The sequence below is a fragment of the Ylistrum balloti genome, unplaced genomic scaffold (genome assembly GCF_031769215.1).
Source record: "Ylistrum balloti isolate Yb309-2 unplaced genomic scaffold, AGI_CSIRO_Ybal_v1 Utg369820, whole genome shotgun sequence".
NCBI lineage: Eukaryota > Metazoa > Mollusca > Bivalvia > Pectinida > Pectinidae > Ylistrum > Ylistrum balloti.
This window is the reverse complement of record NW_026781988.1, coordinates 341,649-359,735: the sequence shown is the minus strand read 5'-3', so window position 1 is coordinate 359,735 and position 18,087 is coordinate 341,649. Positions and strand designations below refer to the sequence as shown.

Sequence of the window (18,087 nt, the reverse complement as noted above, 5' to 3'; positions counted from 1 at the left end):
GGGAAATCTCCGCATTATGACATGGAACGCGACAGGAACTATGTCGTCTGGATTTCATCTCCACAACGCACTGAATCGGCATGATGTTGACATATGTGGCATATCGGAACACTGGCTCTTTGAGGAAAACAGCCACTTATTTCAGAGCATCCACAATTCATATGATTCTCATGTTATATGTGATTTCTCCTCACATCCACATGCTGACAGAAGAACGCGTAAAGGTGGTGTTGCGCTGATGTGGCGCAAGCGTCTATCCGATATGACAGTTGTTATTGATTCTGATGACGATCGTATCGCGATAATTAAAGTTGTCATGGAGGATACTGTCTTTTATGTAGTCCAGGTGTATTTTCCAACAATGCGTTATGGAATGGACTTGTTCCGCTCATATGTTGACAAGCTCGATGAACTGTACACAAGACTCTCTGCAGATGGATTGGTTATATTTATAGGGGATTTTAATGCCCCTCTGAGTGGTCCTCGTGTAAGTACCGGTCCGAATCCTCAAGGCATTGCTCTGCAACATTTCTTGGATCTGAACCAGTTAACTGCTGTCAACACACTGTTTACTTGCCTTGGCCCTGTAAACTCCTATGTGCATGGTGACGATACCGCATGCTCCCTAGTGGACTACGTCATGGTTGACTCAGGAAAGATTGATCTGGTCACTGAGTGTAAAACTTCTGACGACAGTTTTCTTGACGTCTCTAATCACAGAGCCATATTCTTTGTCATACGTACTCCAGAGGGAGTTTTACATAACTCCAATTCCGCAAACACTTTGGAAAGAACATCTTTCAAGTGGATCACAGCTGGTAACAATAGAAACACTGATGTATATCGTAATACTGTTGAACGTCTATTGCGTGTCTCAGGTCTAGTTGAACGTGATATTTCGACTTGTAACGAAATTGAAACCTTCACATCTGATCTCGTTGGAGTGATTAAAGAGGCTTCCCTAACATCTCTACCTGTAAAGAAATTTCGGACGTTCCTTAAACCATATTGGAAAGGCCAACTCAAGGACCTACATAAAAAAATGTGGAATCTTCGTTGTGTCTGGGTTAAGCTTGGTCGTCCACGGGGTGACAACTCTGAATCCTTTCGTCTGTATAAAGAAGCAAAGTGCAATTTTCGTAGGGCTCATCGTCGGCTGTCAGAGGAACATCTACAGAAACAGAATGATGACGTTGCAGAAGCGGCTGAGGTAGATCAGCAAACATTCTGGACACTAGTAAAACGTCGTTGTAAACGTAGTGAGGGCACAGCGAGTGCAGAGATGATTTTCGATGGCCAGACAGTCCGAAACCCACAAGAACTTGTAGTTCACTGGGGTACATATTTTTCATCTTTGTATAAACAATCTGAAAGCGCAGATTATGATGACGCTTTCAAAATGTTTGTTGACTCTAAAATGAAAACTATTCTTGATCAGCCCTCAGTATCATCGCATTTCAGAAGCTTTATAGCATATGAAGTAAAAGCAATTTGTAAGAAATTACCGTTAGGTAAGGCACCTGGTCATGACAACTTAGTTTATGAACACTTCATAAATGGAGGTGAACATCTGTATCACTGTTTGACGAAATTATTTAATGCTATTATGTTTCATGAGTTTTTCACTTAAGCTTTAAAAAGGGACTAATCATTACACTATATAAAGGCAATAACAAGCCTAAGTGTGACCCGAATAGCTACCGTGCAATATCTCTTTTGCCTGTAATTTTAAAGGTTTTTGAGAAGCTTTTTCTGTTGAGACTTGAGTCCACCAAACGTTTTGTCGTTAATCCACTACAGAATGGTTTTCAGCCTTATGTTAGCAGCACTATGACCTCTTTCATGATACATGAAGCGATCACGTACGCCGGTGAACAAAATAACAAATTATTCACTTGTTTTCTTGATGCAGCAAAGGCATTCGATTGTGTTTGGCACAATGGATTGTTTATGAAATTATCTGATCTGAAGTTTGATATTAAATTCATCAAAGTATTAGCTTCTATGTATCATGATATGCAAAGTGCGGTTGTATACCAAGGTTTTGTCTCTGATTCTTTCCTTATAGAGCAAGGCACTAGGCAGGGAAGTATATTATCACCATGGCTGTATACACTATTCATAAACGATCTGTTGGAAGAATTATGTAATTCAAATGTATCCCTGATGATAGAAGATGTAAACGTTACTTGCCCGACACAGGCCGACGATATTGTACTTCTATCCTTTAACAAGTGTAATATGGATATTTTGATGAATATATGTTACAGGTATAGTTGTAGATGGAGGTTTAAGTATAATGCCTCAAAAACGTGTATTATAGTTTTTAACGAGTCAAAAACTAGCTTTGCCAGGTCCTCACGTAACTGGTATCTGGGGAGTGAGGCTGTGAATGAATCCCAACATACCACACACGTGGGAATATTTCTAGACAAATTCAAATTTGGTCGTCCAGATATCGAAAATATACTCCACAAATTTAGAAGTTCTTGCTTTTCCTTTTTAAATGGAGGGCTATTAGGAAAGTCGGTAAACCCCCTCATTGGCCTGAAACTGTTTCGTTCAGTAACAATTCCGTGCGGTTTATTTGGCTCAGAAATGTGGTTTTCATTAAGTCTAAAAGATTGGTCACGTTTAGAAATCATCCAACATTTTTGTGCCAAAGTTATCCAGTGTTTCCCTTTCAGAACTCGTTCTGACATGGCACTAGGTATGTTGGGGCTCACTTCATTAAAGGCGAAGGTAGAACAGTCTAAACTCCAATTCTTTGGTTCCCTATGTCGCCTGAGATCTTCAACCACTGTAAAACAACTATTTTTATTGCGGTTGTTTCAGAAACACATGTGTGTATATAAAAGTGTTAAGGGAGTCATATACGACATCTGGTCTATAATTCATAAATTTGGTTTAGAAGAGTATTTACACTCGTTTTTGAATGAGTCTGCTTTCCCTTCTAAGAAGTATTGGAAATTTCTTGTCAGGAATGTCATCCATTCCCATGAACAATCAGAATGGTATGAGCGCTTATTCAGCTGTCCTGATTTTCATCGATTCCAAAATTTGCACGGGGAACTTCGCCCATCGTCTCTGTGGTTTTTGTGGAAACAGCTTTCCTCGAATCAGTCTCATATTTGTAGTAGTGTGGCAAAGTTATGGTTAATAAGTCCAAACTGTGAGCTGCTATGTGCCAAATGTAATATGAGGTCTTCGGACGCTATAACACATTGCTTACTTGATTGTAATCATCCAGATTTGGTTGCTTTGCGTGATGATTTTTTCACAAATATTGTTAACAATTTTCCCGTTGAACTGTACGTCACACTAGATAATCTAGAAAGACAGGACTGTATTTGTATCCTGTTAGGACACATACCTGACGATGTACGGGAACTACTCCCAGATGAAGAATATTGCACAAAGTTTGCATACGAGTGTTGTTGCTTTTCGGTTAAAGCTGTTGATTTCACTTTTCAGTGAATCTGTATATGTTCTTATTTGCATTCAAATGGAATACTTCTTATATATATATAGTTTTTGCATTATTGTCTCTAAATTATTTTCCCATTTCATATATTTTTCCATGGCTATTTTCGTCTAAGTACTATTCCTTATTGTCATTAATATTGTATGTACCTTATATATTTGTATTAATTTTCTGATTCTTTGTCATAAATTTGTAATGTACTCTTCATTTCTGGAGGAATAAAGTCAAAGAATGAGACCAATATGAGAAAAATACTTAAGGGAGGATGGTGGGTGAGAGTCTATCTCAAAAGGGGACATTTAAAACGTCACTATGTCCAAATTGTATAACATACTTAAATGACTTATTTGAATATGCAAATTGGATTTTACTCTTTATTTCCGGTCTTCGCTTGATCAAAGACTACATATTATAAAAATAATGTAATACACAATGACTAGAAAGATTAGTTTTTAATTTGCGAGTGAAAAGAACAGTAGATGTATGTATTACCTTTTCTGTTTCTGTTTACCTTTTTTTGACCAGCTACTAACAGATAATTAAATCCAGGATGAGCTTCTGTAACGATTACACATAATTCATGGAAAATGTAAGCGCACACTGAAAGTGTCATCTTACACTGTAATACAGGTTATCTAAAAGAAAAAAACACAATGAATACAAACTTCGCTTCCCCAGTAAGAGATCACACTTGTGTAATGTATACTGTGTGTGTGTGTGTGTGTGTGTGTGTGTGTGTGTGTGTGTGTGTGCGTGTGTGCCTTCGTTTACCCTACAAAACGAGGTATCAACCTTGAGTACACCCCCACGAAGCGAGGTACGAAAATAAAGCGAGGTACTTTTCCCGTTACTTCGCTTGGCGCACCCCGCTATCTGCTTACAAACTTTATTCTGAGTCCACAGACAAAATTTTAGCGAGTACCTCACAACACTGCTGGTTACTCACCACACTGTGTGTCGCCGTTCCACCTCGATCGATTAAACATCAATCCGCCAATGGCACGCACTCGGTATTTCCCGCCAAACTAACTTTCGGAAGTCACCTCGCGTGTACACGTCCTCGCGCCTTTTCATACGAATGCTGTAGCCTCGTTTTGGCAGGGAAGCGCATGGTGGAAGACACTGTGTTTAAACTAAATGTCGCCAAAGGGAGGTACCTTTTATGTACCTCGCTTGGCTTGTTCAGTGTTGCCACATTGTGTTTAAACCCCCCCCCCCCCCCCCACACACACACCCACCCACCCACACAAATACACACACAGCCATCCCCTTTATCAAAAAACAAACAAATAAACAAATGACTCAATAACACCGTCTTGTTAGTAAGGGATTCTTTATACAAGCTGTATTTACATGTCAGTGAACCGACAGATCTGCGAACGAAATGTCTTTCACCTCATTTGCTTCAGTTACCGATTTGCACCTCTATGGGTAAATGATCACTCACTGCATTGGTCTGTGGATGAACAAAAAGGACATTTTACGAAAATAAGTTTATGATAAGTTCCTTACAAACAGTTGATAGTAGGAATTTTAGCATACATTCGGAAACCGTCGGCATTTCCCTTAAACGAGGACGTAATGGTCTTTATTTTTGAAAGTGAAAGATCGCTAGTTCGAGACTTTGGGAGGTAAACAGGGTAAAAATCTCTTCTCTATCTATCATATATAAAGAAAAACAGAAACAAAAACAACGTAACATCCAAATTGTTTTGTGTAAAACGCAGACGTGAGGATTTTCGGCTACCGACACTGGTATTTACGGATTTTCACTCTGTAAAACAAGGTGACAGTGACCTCCTTTGATAAGGTTATTATTACTGGCTGGTTTTACTTACTTGGTTAGGAGTGAGATTCATTGCCTGTTGGAAGTTGTACACACGGGCACTGTTTGGTACAATATTCTGTTTCAGCTCATCCCCGGCAACAATGAACCTGTAATAAACGGTTGACTCAAGGTAGATTCTCCCACTGACTTTCTGATATATACAAGATCGCAAAAATATTACGAACTGTATATTTACAAACGAAAAGGCACAGATAGCGGCCTTTTTTCTTAATTCGTAATAAGAAACTTTGACTGGAATTCAGAATTTTGAAAAATCAAAAATATCAAATCAGAAACAAATTTCAAATCAATATCAGAGCAAATGACAGAATCTGACTTTTAGTAATGAATTTTGATTTTGAAAAAGAAGAAACAAAAAGAAAAAAATCAATCACACACACACACACACACGCACACAGACTTGATTCCTAACACTGGCACAAGCAGCTGTGATTTATCCCAAATATGATTGATATTCTGCATGATATGAAAATATTATGTAACGGACCTAACTGTTACGAAAAATTAAAAAAAACAGTATGGAGACGACTATGTCTAACAAGGGAGATCATAAAAAATCACCCCGCGATTTCCATATGCCAAGAAAATTGATCGAATAACAAAAACATGTGTTGTAAATAAATACAAACACTTCTCTTCAGTCATTTTGGTAATAATTCCTTATTGGACCGTTGCCTATTGCTATCGTCAGCATTTTATATAACGAACTCTTCTTCGCTGGAGGTGCATAGCCTTTTAATGTAACAGCCGACCTTAACAAAATCCATTTCGGAACCAAGTACATTCGACACTGATCTGCATTATATAATGAGAGATAAGAACTATCAGACCTGTGTCTGAGTTCGCTAAGAACCATCAACACTGATACCTGTCGTAAGCGCAGTCGGTACTGGTAGACACAGTGGAGTCGGCATCACTGTCGATGAGCCACGTGAAGCGTTTGTCTGTGTAGAGAAGGTTGTTGTCGTGGCGCGTGTGAGACAGGTAACGGCAATCAGCATTCAGGTCCCCAGCTATAATGGCGTCCTGAGGAGATACAAGAATACTGGCAACATTCGGAAATCTAGATTATCATCAAGTCTCTGAATAAGATAGAATTTTCTCTTACCCTGGACATGTAAATCCAAGCTTTCTGCCATTATAAGATTTCCTTATTGCACCCCAAGATTTAGACAGGGGGATTCCCCTGTCAGGACAATGCTAGAACCTGACAGCAACTATTCTCTGATGTCACGTCAACGATGAGAAACAATTGGACAAGAAAAACACACACAAGTACCTAATAAAGTCAAGAGGAAAGAAAGACAAGCATTCACCACCTCGTTGGTAAGATAGTGTGATCTGAACCCCGGGAAAAATATGTTTAAATTGTTAACAATTGGCTAGCCTTGTGCTTGCTAACTGAATAATCTTTCCTCTCGGGTTGAGATCCACCTATCTTACCACCAAGAGGATGAAAGATTCTATTGGTCAACAGCACACAGAGATGAAAGTTTGATAATTTCTGATATGACGTCATACCTGAATCCCCATGAGATTGGTGATGTTGTCGTAAGCAGATACCATGTGTTCGAGCTCAGCGGGCGTGTCTGTTGGCTGTGTGTGGAGCACAATATATATAAAGTTGGCAGGGCCTGAAAGAGAAAGATGATTTCAAGGCTCCATTTGCATGGTAGTAAACCAAAGAACATGGTGGTCAACACGTCCTAGGGGCTGTTGTCATGATAAAGACATGTGGAAATGTTTGTGTGAAATAAATGAATTTTTGTGCGTGTGTGTTATGTCGGTTCTTGATGTTTTATTATAATATAACTAATTCAATGTATTATTATTTAATTACTCATAAATCTTCGATCTGACCTGGAGATTTGGTTCTTTGTTATATCAACGGTACTTTTATCGACATCTTGTTGGAAGATATGGTAGATAGTAATTGTAATACTCACGTGAATCGAGAGAATGGAACATGACAGCATATGGTTCTCGTGCAAATACGTCATCCTGATCCGGGAACTGATGTACCTCTTGTACAAACACGTTATTTATTCTGTCGTTAAAACACAATTATGACTTACTACACCAAAATACAAACAATCAATCATTCGGAATTATTTAAAAGTAATTCTTATTCTTAAATCAAAGTACAATGTAAGCCGAGATATTTGAATAATTGGCGCAACACAAATTCGTATTCCGTACTGACAACCAGTCATTCGGAATTATATAAAAGTAATTATGATTCTTAAAACCCCAAAGTTTTTTTTATTGTTTCAGTCAATCGAAAGTATGATGTTAGCCGAGAAGTTCAAATAATTGGCGCGACACAAGTTCGTATCCCGTCGATGTGACGTAGTGATAATACTAGGATGTACTTACCGGAACAGGACGGCATACGATTCTGTATAGTGTACATTACGTCCCAGTTTCTTACTCACTACTACGCCGTACGGGTTGTCCCGATTATCCCTAGACGACAGTTGGAAATATCATTATCGTATAAACCATATCAATTATAAATAATAAAACCGCATATGTTTACCCATTGTTTAGAATGTCTTTGTCTTCACTGACCTTTCTATAACCTTTAAATTCTTGGTTAAGTGAAATTTGATGTATTTTCTAGGGAAAATTCTTTGCTCTGACTAAGAGGTGCATTTATCACAGGAAGACGCAATTACGTCTGTCTTTGGTTACCGTTAGTATACATTGCAGAGAATATTCATAGCACAAGTAACTATCGCAAACACGAGCTCATACATGTATTGTTATTGTCGACCTTTGAGACCAGAATTCCGATGTTATTATTATAGTGTGAAGTCTGTGACTTACATATTGAGTTTCTGCACCAACATGTGGATGGCATGGTCGTCCCTTACCTCGATGATGGAAATTATATCATACCTTTGTATTATCTACAACAGAAGATGGCACGGTCTTCCCTTACCTCAAGGAAGGAGATTATATAATATCTCTGTATTATATAATACCTCTGTAATATCTACAATAACGAGATTATGTAATACATTTGTATAATTTTCAGCATGGATGTAATTTATAGCACACTTTTACTTCCTGTCCAGTTTATTGGTCTGGCATTTCAACAGGAACAAAAGATTGAGATTGTGTTTGGTAATTGTATAGTATAGAAGTCTCATGATATTTGGGGATCAGTATAATATGTACAACAGAAACACGACTAGATAATACCATTCTCTACAAGTTCCAGTTTCAGTATTATACCGTATAATGCATTAAACAGCAGCGTACAGTTGTTAAGCCCTTCTAGGACTCGTCAGTGATGCGGAAGACTGAAGGAGTGAAAATCCAAGAGCAGAGCAAGGCTTGACAAAAAGTCCTAACAAATGAGACATAGGTAAAATATAGGAAGGCAGGTACATTAACCATGTTTGTTCATATCATATAACTCTGCAAGATAAATATGCGATATGAGCAACGCAGAGTCAGTTGTAGTAAATACTTTTGTGAAGAGGTGGAAATGACGCACGATGTCTTGTAACTTAAATTTGGGAAATAAATATAGAATGCAAAACGTTTGCGACGCAAGATAATGCTGAAACTCTCACGTGCCTGTTTGATGATACTCAGTGTTTCGTTGTTGGACAGTTTGTTGACACTGAGCCATTTGATGTTGAAGGAGGCGATTTTCAGGTTACACAGTCCCACGGTAGCTATGGAGAGCAAGAGGACAAGCCGGAAGTACATCGTCATCTGCTTCATCTAAAAGAACATTGATAATATCGATCATCATCCTTAACAGAAAACCAACCCATCGTGAACCTTGTCGATGTCAAGAAGGGAAAGTAGGGATACCATCACAGTCCTTCCACCTACCATCTAAGCTGTGTGATCTTCCATCCGGGACTTGACCCTGACGCCTTGTGACGTCATGTGTAGATTCAACGACTTAATTTTGTCTTTTTCAATGTTTTTCTTATTATCTCAATAAACTTTAAACAACTTTGATGAGAAGGAACCGGTGATCTGAAAATTATTGAAGTTTCATTTTATTTATTCATTTATTTATTTATTTATACAGGTAATCGAGAAGCTAAATCAATAAAGATATTGATGGATTCAATTAAGCATTCTAGGTGTTCTTAAACCAAAAACGAAAGGTTGTATTTCCTGATTCTGATGTCAAATTTTATACACGAATATTCGAAATGACATAATTTTATGTTTGTGCCTGCAGATAAGGTGTTTTGTTTCTGTTACTTTCAAAATACATCTAGACTCAGCAGAGGTTTATCTGAACATTGCCGAGTTTTTTTATAAGAACAATCTTAACTAATAATGTTAATGAGAATAATAGAGCAAAATACGAATAAAACAATCGCCTTTGAGTTTTAATTCTGATATGTATGTAACGATGTACTATGATCTTGTGATCTATAGTCGACACATCATCAATATTTCTGAAAGTGAAATCTCTTTGATAAAGTCAGTCTAGTTAGAAAACAAAAGCAAATCAGACAAAAAAAAAACGGGCATAGAATGTTCCCATAAGTATACCAGAAAGATATTGGAGTCAATAACAACCAGAATTATTATTTTTTGAAATAGATTTCGTTTCGTCCTCCGCATATTTTTTCTTTGAGCGCATTATGCTGATATGCTGTCCTACCTAACAGATGACACTGGCTATACCGACCACCATATTGGTATTGGATTATCAAAATTTACAAGAATCATTTGCTTGACTAGATGATGTATCTTGTCTAATCCAAACTCCTTTCTTCTATTCTTAGCACAACCGGATGAATAAAGCATATACTATGGTAATACATTCTCGCTCCTGAAGTGGTGTTGATGGGACTTTTGAGCAGTCCTGAATATTCGTTCCTCTGAAATAGGCTATGGTTATGTACTATGAAACATCTTATCCCAATACGCCATCACACTACTTTCTAAATTAAAGGGATGCATGTTTTCTCCTTTTCTAACAGGTGTCCTATTAAGGAATAGAAAAATAACGAATCGCAGGATTTCGGAAAATAAAAGGTGAAAAAAAAAACATGACAAAGGATCACGTGGTGAAATTCTTTTGAATTATCATCATATTGCTTAGGCAAACACTAAGCGTACATACAATAGTACATTGTCAATAGAGAAGAATTCCTTCCTCGGACAGGAACCGGGAGTGTAGGAGGGTTATAGTGTGGTTTATACATCCGGGGGAATATTGAATATCTGGGCTGCATATGACGTGAAAATCCATTTCATAAAACTCTCAAACCCTCCAAACTGTAGATGGTCCAGGGCGAGACAAAAAATAATCTTTTGTGTTGTATGATTTTCTGTGTTACATTTTATTATTTAACGGAGAACAAATTGACCTATCGTTTAACCTCTACCTTCGGATATTCCTATTGGGTGATATTTAAAAAAAAAACAGTTTCAGTTATGGAATTATGTTGTGCCTTGTATAGTATACAAATTGCCGTCCCAGTAATTCATTCAGTTTTAAAATGTGATGTGTAATGTGACCGTTTTGTTATCACAATAGTAATCAACACGACGGATTCGTACATCGGTAGATTCATTAAACAGATATAGGCGTGTAACAGAAAATGGACTTACATTCCCTGGCGTATGGGTCATCTCAATTCGTGAGAAACTTATCTCTGATGTGAGTCAGTGCCTTTGACAAGACTTCAACTACAGATAACAATTATATACAATCACGATGTCACAAGCAAACTATGGCTTACTACAACATCTCACACTAACTAAGAAATTAGGAAAATGAGATAAGGCTACTACTATACATTGTAAAATGGTGACTACAGATATTTAAACTTTTACTGTAGAATCCATTTATATGTCCGTCAACGCCATTATCACTTACATAAAACGTTTTTCAAGTGACCCGAAAGACTTGGAGCCAGATGGGCTGTGGTCCTGCATTGACTGCCATGCATGTAGGCTACTCCTGTGCATGAGCGTAGTATTTCTATAAAAAGAAGCACGTTCGGTTTCTATCGTTAAATACCCATGTATCAGACGTAGAATGATGATATTTTGATCTTTATAACATAATTTACATGTATGTATGTTGTACTAAAAACGACTATGTTTGTAATCCGAATCAGACTTAGATAACGATGTATATATTTTATTTACATCAAGCAGCTTGTCTTGCCGCTTCATCACTATATTACACAATATCACATTTTATTCATAAATAGCATTGAATATACTTGTAATTAGAAATCATTGAAAACAGTTTTAGATGTCACTGAATTCGACATCTGTTGTTTTTGAACTACTTACATTAATGTTAAAAAAATCCTATGTATTTCCTATATAGGTTTCAATACCGAAGTACGAGAATACAAGAAATGTACTAGAACGGGATAAGACGATATTTCTCAGTAGACATATACTTTACATCTATAAACAACACATTCTATAGATAAGTTTACCACTGATTACTCAATACATGACCACCTGTGGTATCTATTCTCGTCCAATCCACGTGTGGTTCACGAGACTTTGTATCAGTTACCGAAAAAAGTTGCTGTAGTTTTATTCTGGAAGAATATTAACTGCTTTTATCTTACAAGAAAAAATAGATAACTCTCGCAAGTAATATACCGTAACCCACAGGGACTCGGCTTGGAAGCCTAATCTCACTGTCCGTTTATTGATAATACATGAATATGGACCATAGAGTTGGAAATTCGTGCCAGGTCCCTGTGGGATTGTGGTGCTAAAGTACCTGTGCCTTAGAATGCTTCTGTCTTCGGGTAACACATCTTCGGTCCCACATGAAAATCACACTATCGTTTTTTTACCTGTGGTCGAGGAAGCGGGTAAAAGACAATGTTTGGAAGACGTGATACAATGGCTAACCGACCCATTAGTGATATTCTACGGCGTTGTCTCCCCTTATACGCAACAACTCATAGTGTTTGTACATGTTTTCAATAGTTAAATATCAAATAATCACTGCAGTGTTACATGTGTCAATAAATACTTTTAAAAGTTTCATCATATAATGCATGTAACACAATGTACTGTACACGTTTGAAAAGTCTCTTTGTACAGAACTCTTTTGGAATGAAGCAGTATAACAAGGTTTATGTTATATTTCTCCTTAAATAGGTTTCCATACTATATGATTACTCTCACCGTAGCTAGATATAGTAATGAATTAAATGATGTAAATGACTAAAATATTTATGTATCTTGCGCACGATTTTTTTTTTTTTTTTTGCTGATTAGTTCCAAACAGCCATTGTCATCATTTTATAACAAACACTCGCTGTATCGTTCCTTTATTTGCTTTATTTAGCTTTATTTCCCAAATTTCCTATGCGTTCAAACCAATCATTGGATAAAATGAAATTGACAAAAACGTCCAGACAGAAAATTCTCATCGAGTATAAATTTTTCATTCGTGGCATTAACGTAGAAGTTGACAAACAGCTAAAGATATGAAGATGTTTCTAGAAGTTGACAAACAGCTTAAGATATGAAGATGTTTCTAGAAGTTGACAAACAGCTAAAGATATGAAGATGTTTCTAGAAGTTGACAAACAGCTAAAGATATGAAGATGTTTCTAGAAGTTGACAAACAGCTAAAGATATGAAGATGTTTCTAGAAGTTGACAAACAGCTAAAGATATGAAGATGTTTCTAGACGTTGACAAACAACTAAAGATATGAAGCTGTTTCTAGAAGTTGAAAAACAGCTAAAGATATGAAGATGTTTCTAGAAGTTGAAAAACAGCTAAAGATATGAAGATGTTTCTAGACGTTGAAAAACAACTAAACGTATGAAGATGTCTCTAGAAGTTGACAAACAGCTAAAGATATGAAGATGTTTCTAGACGTCGACAAACAACTAAAGATATGAAGAAGTTTCTAGATGTTGACCAACAGCTAAAGATATGAAGAAGTTTCTTGGAGTTGAGGTATCTTCGTCCTATTTTTCAATGTTTTTTTTTTTAGATTTTAAAACTGGAATTCAACCGCAAAAATAGCCAAACTTTCCACGATATAAAAAGATTATGCTAGAAATTACACATTTCTCACGTAATTTGTTGCTAAGTGAATTTTATTTGTACGTGTCTTTCTTAAATAAAACCTTTATAAATACATTTACAGTAGTCCTGTTGTCATAGTTCCTGGATCACGGGTGGGCAAACGGGTGTATTTCCATTACCTCCCCTTATTGTTTATTAGTTTAATTGTCTGGTTTTTTAAAAATTTTTAAGAGTGGTAATATTACAACGGATTAACCTGTCTAATTTTCACATTGCGACACTTTTTTTCCATTGTTAAATTGTAAATCTCATTTCGCATGACATCATCATCGAAATCTCCGATTCTTTCAGGGAGAAGCAAAGAAAAGATGCTTTCATTTTCGGTAAACTTTAACAATTTTCAGAATAAGTATTGAGTACGACAAGCATTTTTATTGGTGAAACTAAACGAAATGTCTGCATGGAAAAGTCAAGTTTCTTGGCCACGAGAAACAGAAATCGGCTATAAAAAGCAGCTAAACAAGATGGAATGGCATTACGAGGGAGAGACTTTAGCCAGTTGCCCAATACACATTTTGTCTTTCAATAAAATCTCTGTGAATGAAAAATGGAATTTCATCACCGACACGATATTGTCAATGGAAGTTTGACATGATCTCTTAGGGATTTCGGGCAGTTTGCATTTTTTTGGGTAGATTATGTACAATTTTTGGATGTTTTGGCAATTTAAGTGATATATGACGTTTTATCTAAAAAAATATTTAAAAATAAAACACGACTCAAAAACATCGTTTTGTAGCAAGGGATTCTTTATATAAGCTGTGTTTACATGTACATGTCAGTGAACAGACTGATTTGCGAAAGGAATGTCTTTCTTCTCATTTATTTCAGCTCCTGATTTCCACCTCTATTGGGAAATGGTCACTCACGGTTATGGTCTGTGGATGAACAAAAACGACGCTTTACGAAAATTTGTTTATAACTAATTCCCTACAAACGAATGGTGGTAGTAATTTTATAATACAAACCGTTGGCATTTCCCGTAAACTCGTTATGAGAAAGAGATGTTGCTAGTTCGAGACCCGGGCTGGACAAGGTAAACATCACTTCTTTACCTACATGTATCGTTTAAAAAATACAGAAACAAAAACAGTGTAGTCTTCGATTTGTATTGTGTATAAACAAAGACGTTTTCTTGTTACCGACAGCTGTTGTAAGAATTAGGTCACAGTGACCTCCTTTGATATGGCTATACTTACTTGGTCGTACGTGAGCTTCATGGCCTGTTGGAAGTTGTACACACGGGCACTGTTTGGTACAATATTCTGTTTCAGCTCATCCCCGGCAACAATGAACCTGTAATAAATGGTTGACTCAAGGCAGATTCTCCCACTGACCTTCTGATATATACAAAGTCTCAAAATATTATGAACTGTATATTTACAAAGAAAGAAATACAGGTTGAGGACTTTTTTTCTTAATTTGTTATAAAAAATTAATTGAACTTAAATTTATATTTTTTAAAATCTTTCTGCCAAAAGCAAACAAAAAAAAAACAAAAACAAAAACAAAACAAAACAGAAACAACAATGCTCCTCCCCCCCAACCCCCAATCCTTAAAAAAATCAACAACTCACAAATGATAACATCATTCAAGACAAAAAAACCCAAATATGACAAGAAGAGATGGAAAAATAAATTTTTAAACATTGATATAAGCAGTTGGTATTTACAACAAGCCTTATTGATATTTCGTAAGACAAGAAAACATTATGTAGCGAACCTATTTCATATAAGCAATAAACAAGTATTATTGAGACGATTATGTCAACCAAGGGAAGTTTAAATATAAATCGACAATTTTCAAAATCCCAATAGAAATGATTTACTGTGTATTGTTGTCAGCACTCTTCTCCGCTGGAGGTGCATAACCTATTGGTGTAACCTTAACAAAATGGACGGAACAGAGATCATGTCGAAGTAATTTTAGTGTAAATCTCTCTTGATCGAACCCATTTAGTACTTTCGGCAAACTTTCATATCTAAAAAAACATCAGCGATATGATAAATCTATAATGCGAGTTAAAAAATATCATCATCAGACCGGTGTTTGAGTTCGCTAAGTATCATCAACACTGATACCTGTCGTAAGCGCAGTCGGTACCGGTAGACACAGTGGAGTCGACGTCACTGTCGATGAGCCATGTGAAGCGTTTGTCTGTGTAGAGACGGTTATGGTCGTGGCTTGTCTGAGATAGGTAATGACAGTCAGCATTCAGGTCCCCAGCTATAAGCGCGTTCTGGGAAGATACAAAAAATACTGACAACATTCGGAAATCCGGATAGTTATCGAATTATCTGGGTCAGATATCATTGCCTATATCACACAGAGGTGAAGTTTGATATTTCCCCTGATTTTTACCTGATTCCCCATGAAATTGGCGATGTTGTCGTAAGCAGATACCATGTGTTCCAACTCAGCGGGGGTGTTTGTTGGCTGTGTATGGAGCACGATGTACACAAAGTTGGCAGGGCCTGAAGAAAGAAGATGTAGTGAGCCAAGAAACATGGTTGACAACCAGTAGTAGAAGTTGTCATCAGGATAAGGTCATGTGGAAATGTGTGTGTGGAGTGGATGACTATGGTGATTGTGAGTGTGTATGTCAGCTCTCAATGATTGATTATGATATGAACTATTGAATGTACTACACACCAATGGCAGACAGCCAGAGAACATGGTGGTCAACAGGTCTTAGTGGCTGTTGTCATGATAAAGACACGTGGAAATGTGTTTGTGGAATAAATGAATGTTTGTGCGCGTGTGTTATATCGGTTCTTGATGTTTTATTATAATATAACTTATTCAATGTATTATTATTTAATTACTACTCATAAATCTTCGATCTGACCTGGAGATTTGGTTCTTTGTTATATCAACGGTACTTTTATCGACATCTTGTTGGAAGATATGGTTTGTCGTGAACGTAACACTCACGTGAGTCGAGAGAATGGAACATGACAGCATATGGTTCTCGTGCAAATACGTCATCCTGATCCGGGAACTGATATACCTCTTGTACAAACACGTTATTTATTCTGTCGTTAAAACACAATTATGACTTACTACACCAAAATACAAACAATCAATCATTCGGAATTATTCAAATTAATTCGAGAGATCTGAATAATTGGCACAACACAAGTTCGGATCCCGTCGATGTGACGTAGTGATAATACTAGTGTGTACCTACCGGAAGAGGATGGCATACGATTCCGTGTAATGTACGCTATGCCCCAGCTTCTTACTCAACACTACGCCGTACGGGTTATCCCGATTATCCCTAGGCGACAGATAGAAGATAGTAAAAATCATTATCTATCGCATTTATCTATGAAAATCTCGAATTATATCTCGAATATCAATGACCTTCTTACATTGAATTTTCTCTTGATGTTGACATCTTATAAACGCTTGGAAACACATGAAGTATTTTTAGTCTTACATTCTATCCGGAAAATCCCATGTTCGAAGGACTTATATATCTTCGTTACCGGAAGTATTATAATTCATACAGTGCTTGAGAAATTTCTATATGTAGCTACTATGACCTTGACCTTGACCTTCGAATCACGAATTCATCCGAGTTAGTTTTGTAGTCGACCTCTGAATAAAGTTCTATCTATGGAAATTTTGCAAGAAATAAAGTTGCTTTAGTGATACCAATGCTACCGGCATCGTCTCCGACATCTTTGATATTTAATGGTGTAAATGCAGGTATGGGATTGTCTGCGTATCTTCTTGAGACCAGAATTTCAGATAAAACTTTGGTAATAAGGTGACTTACATGTTGAGATTCTGCATCAGCATGTGGATGGAATTGTCTGCTCTCACCTCGAGAATGGAGATTATATCATATCTCTCGATAACCTATAGCAGATTTACAGCATTTTTATTTCATGTCCAGTCCATGGTCTGGAATTTCAAAAATAGGTTAAGATTGTGTTTGGTTATGGTATAGTATTGAAATATCATTATGATTTTAGATTGAGGATAAGTGTAATATGTAACAGAAACATATTTGGATATCATTCTTTTCTACAATTTAGTTTAAGTTAGCGATATATACCATGGATTATACAGCATAGTTCAGCTGTTAAGCCTTTCTAAGACTCTTCAGTGATGATGGAGACTTAAAATTTATAACGCTTGTATTCCCATATTTCTAAATATCCAAGGGTTGCTTACCAAAAACTGGAAAAAGGTGAAAATTAATGTTGAAGCAAAATGACAGATTTTTACTTCAGTTTCATTAAAAATTCCTGGGAGTTAAGGGGGGTTAAAGAATGAAAAATCCAGGAGACGAGCAAGAAATTGACAAACCGTTCTAAACAAGTATTATGTAAAATATAGGAAGGGGGTGTATTTACCCTGTTTATTTAATGATGTTCTATTATGTATCTCTAAGAGATGAATTTGAGGTAACGACGACGCAAAGTCACTTCTGAGGGAATGTCATGTCTTGTGACTTGTAGATATGATCAATGTAAAATGCGAAACGTTTTCAACGCAATATGATGCTGTTCTCACGTGCCTTTTTGATGATAGTCATTGTTTCGTTGTTGGACAGTTTGTTGACACTGAGCCATTTGATGTTGAAGGAGGCGATTTTCAGGTTACACAGTCCCACGGTAGCTATGGAGAGCAAGAGGACAAGCCGGAAGTACATCGTCATCTGCTTCAT

General features: G+C 36.8%; 3 protein-coding genes across 4 annotated transcripts; 1 reads left to right on the top strand and 2 right to left on the bottom strand.

The window, feature by feature from the left end:
• Window positions 1-40: 40 nt before the first annotated feature.
• On the top strand, window positions 41-1,630 carry LOC132545047 (uncharacterized). The gene has a single exon (XM_060208715.1). The coding sequence runs from the start codon at window positions 41-43 to the stop codon at window positions 1,628-1,630; it is 1,590 nt and encodes a 529-aa protein (XP_060064698.1).
• A 3,170-nt stretch (window positions 1,631-4,800) lies between these two features.
• LOC132545037 (deoxyribonuclease-1-like) lies at window positions 4,801-11,296 on the bottom strand. Of its 2 annotated transcripts, XM_060208705.1 has the most exons (9): window positions 11,203-11,296; window positions 8,922-9,071; window positions 8,163-8,245; window positions 7,710-7,799; window positions 7,280-7,380; window positions 6,855-6,967; window positions 6,202-6,359; window positions 5,323-5,419; window positions 4,801-4,940 (listed from the first exon to the last, which is right to left on the bottom strand). In XM_060208705.1, exons 2-9 carry the CDS (start codon window positions 9,069-9,071, stop codon window positions 4,890-4,892), a joined length of 843 nt encoding a protein of 280 aa, XP_060064688.1. In that variant the 5' UTR covers window positions 11,203-11,296; the 3' UTR covers window positions 4,801-4,889. The 2 variants fall into 2 exon arrangements, with proteins under 2 accessions (XP_060064688.1, XP_060064689.1); XM_060208706.1 differs by lacking the exons at window positions 8,922-9,071; window positions 11,203-11,296 and adding an exon at window positions 8,574-8,630.
• A 2,894-nt stretch (window positions 11,297-14,190) lies between these two features.
• Window positions 14,191-18,087, bottom strand: LOC132545056 (deoxyribonuclease gamma-like). The gene is made up of 8 exons (XM_060208725.1): window positions 17,938-18,087; window positions 17,191-17,273; window positions 16,597-16,686; window positions 16,341-16,441; window positions 15,768-15,880; window positions 15,488-15,645; window positions 14,605-14,701; window positions 14,191-14,283 (listed from the first exon to the last, which is right to left on the bottom strand). The coding sequence occupies exons 1-8, from the start codon at window positions 18,085-18,087 to the stop codon at window positions 14,233-14,235; spliced, it is 843 nt and encodes a 280-aa protein (XP_060064708.1). The 3' UTR covers window positions 14,191-14,232.

Bases quoted from the DNA above. Each gene is read 5' to 3' on its own strand.
- LOC132545047 (XM_060208715.1), top strand. From the start codon at position 41: ATGTCGTCTGGATTTCATCTCCACAACGCACTGAATCGGCATGATGTT.
- LOC132545037 (XM_060208705.1), bottom strand. From the start codon at position 9,071: ATGAAGCAGATGACGATGTACTTCCGGCTTGTCCTCTTGCTCTCCATA. The intron at 7,381-7,709 runs GTAAGTACATCC...TTTTAACGACAG, and splicing joins TCGTATGCCGTCCTGTTCCG to AATAAATAACGTGTTTGTAC. The intron at 6,360-6,854 runs GTATGACGTCAT...GTATCTCCTCAG, and splicing joins CCAATCTCATGGGGATTCAG to GACGCCATTATAGCTGGGGA.
- LOC132545056 (XM_060208725.1), bottom strand. From the start codon at position 18,087: ATGAAGCAGATGACGATGTACTTCCGGCTTGTCCTCTTGCTCTCCATA. The intron at 17,274-17,937 runs GCACGTGAGAAC...AATCTGCTATAG, and splicing joins CAATGACTATCATCAAAAAG to GTTATCGAGAGATATGATAT. The intron at 15,646-15,767 runs GTAAAAATCAGG...GTATCTTCCCAG, and splicing joins CCAATTTCATGGGGAATCAG to AACGCGCTTATAGCTGGGGA.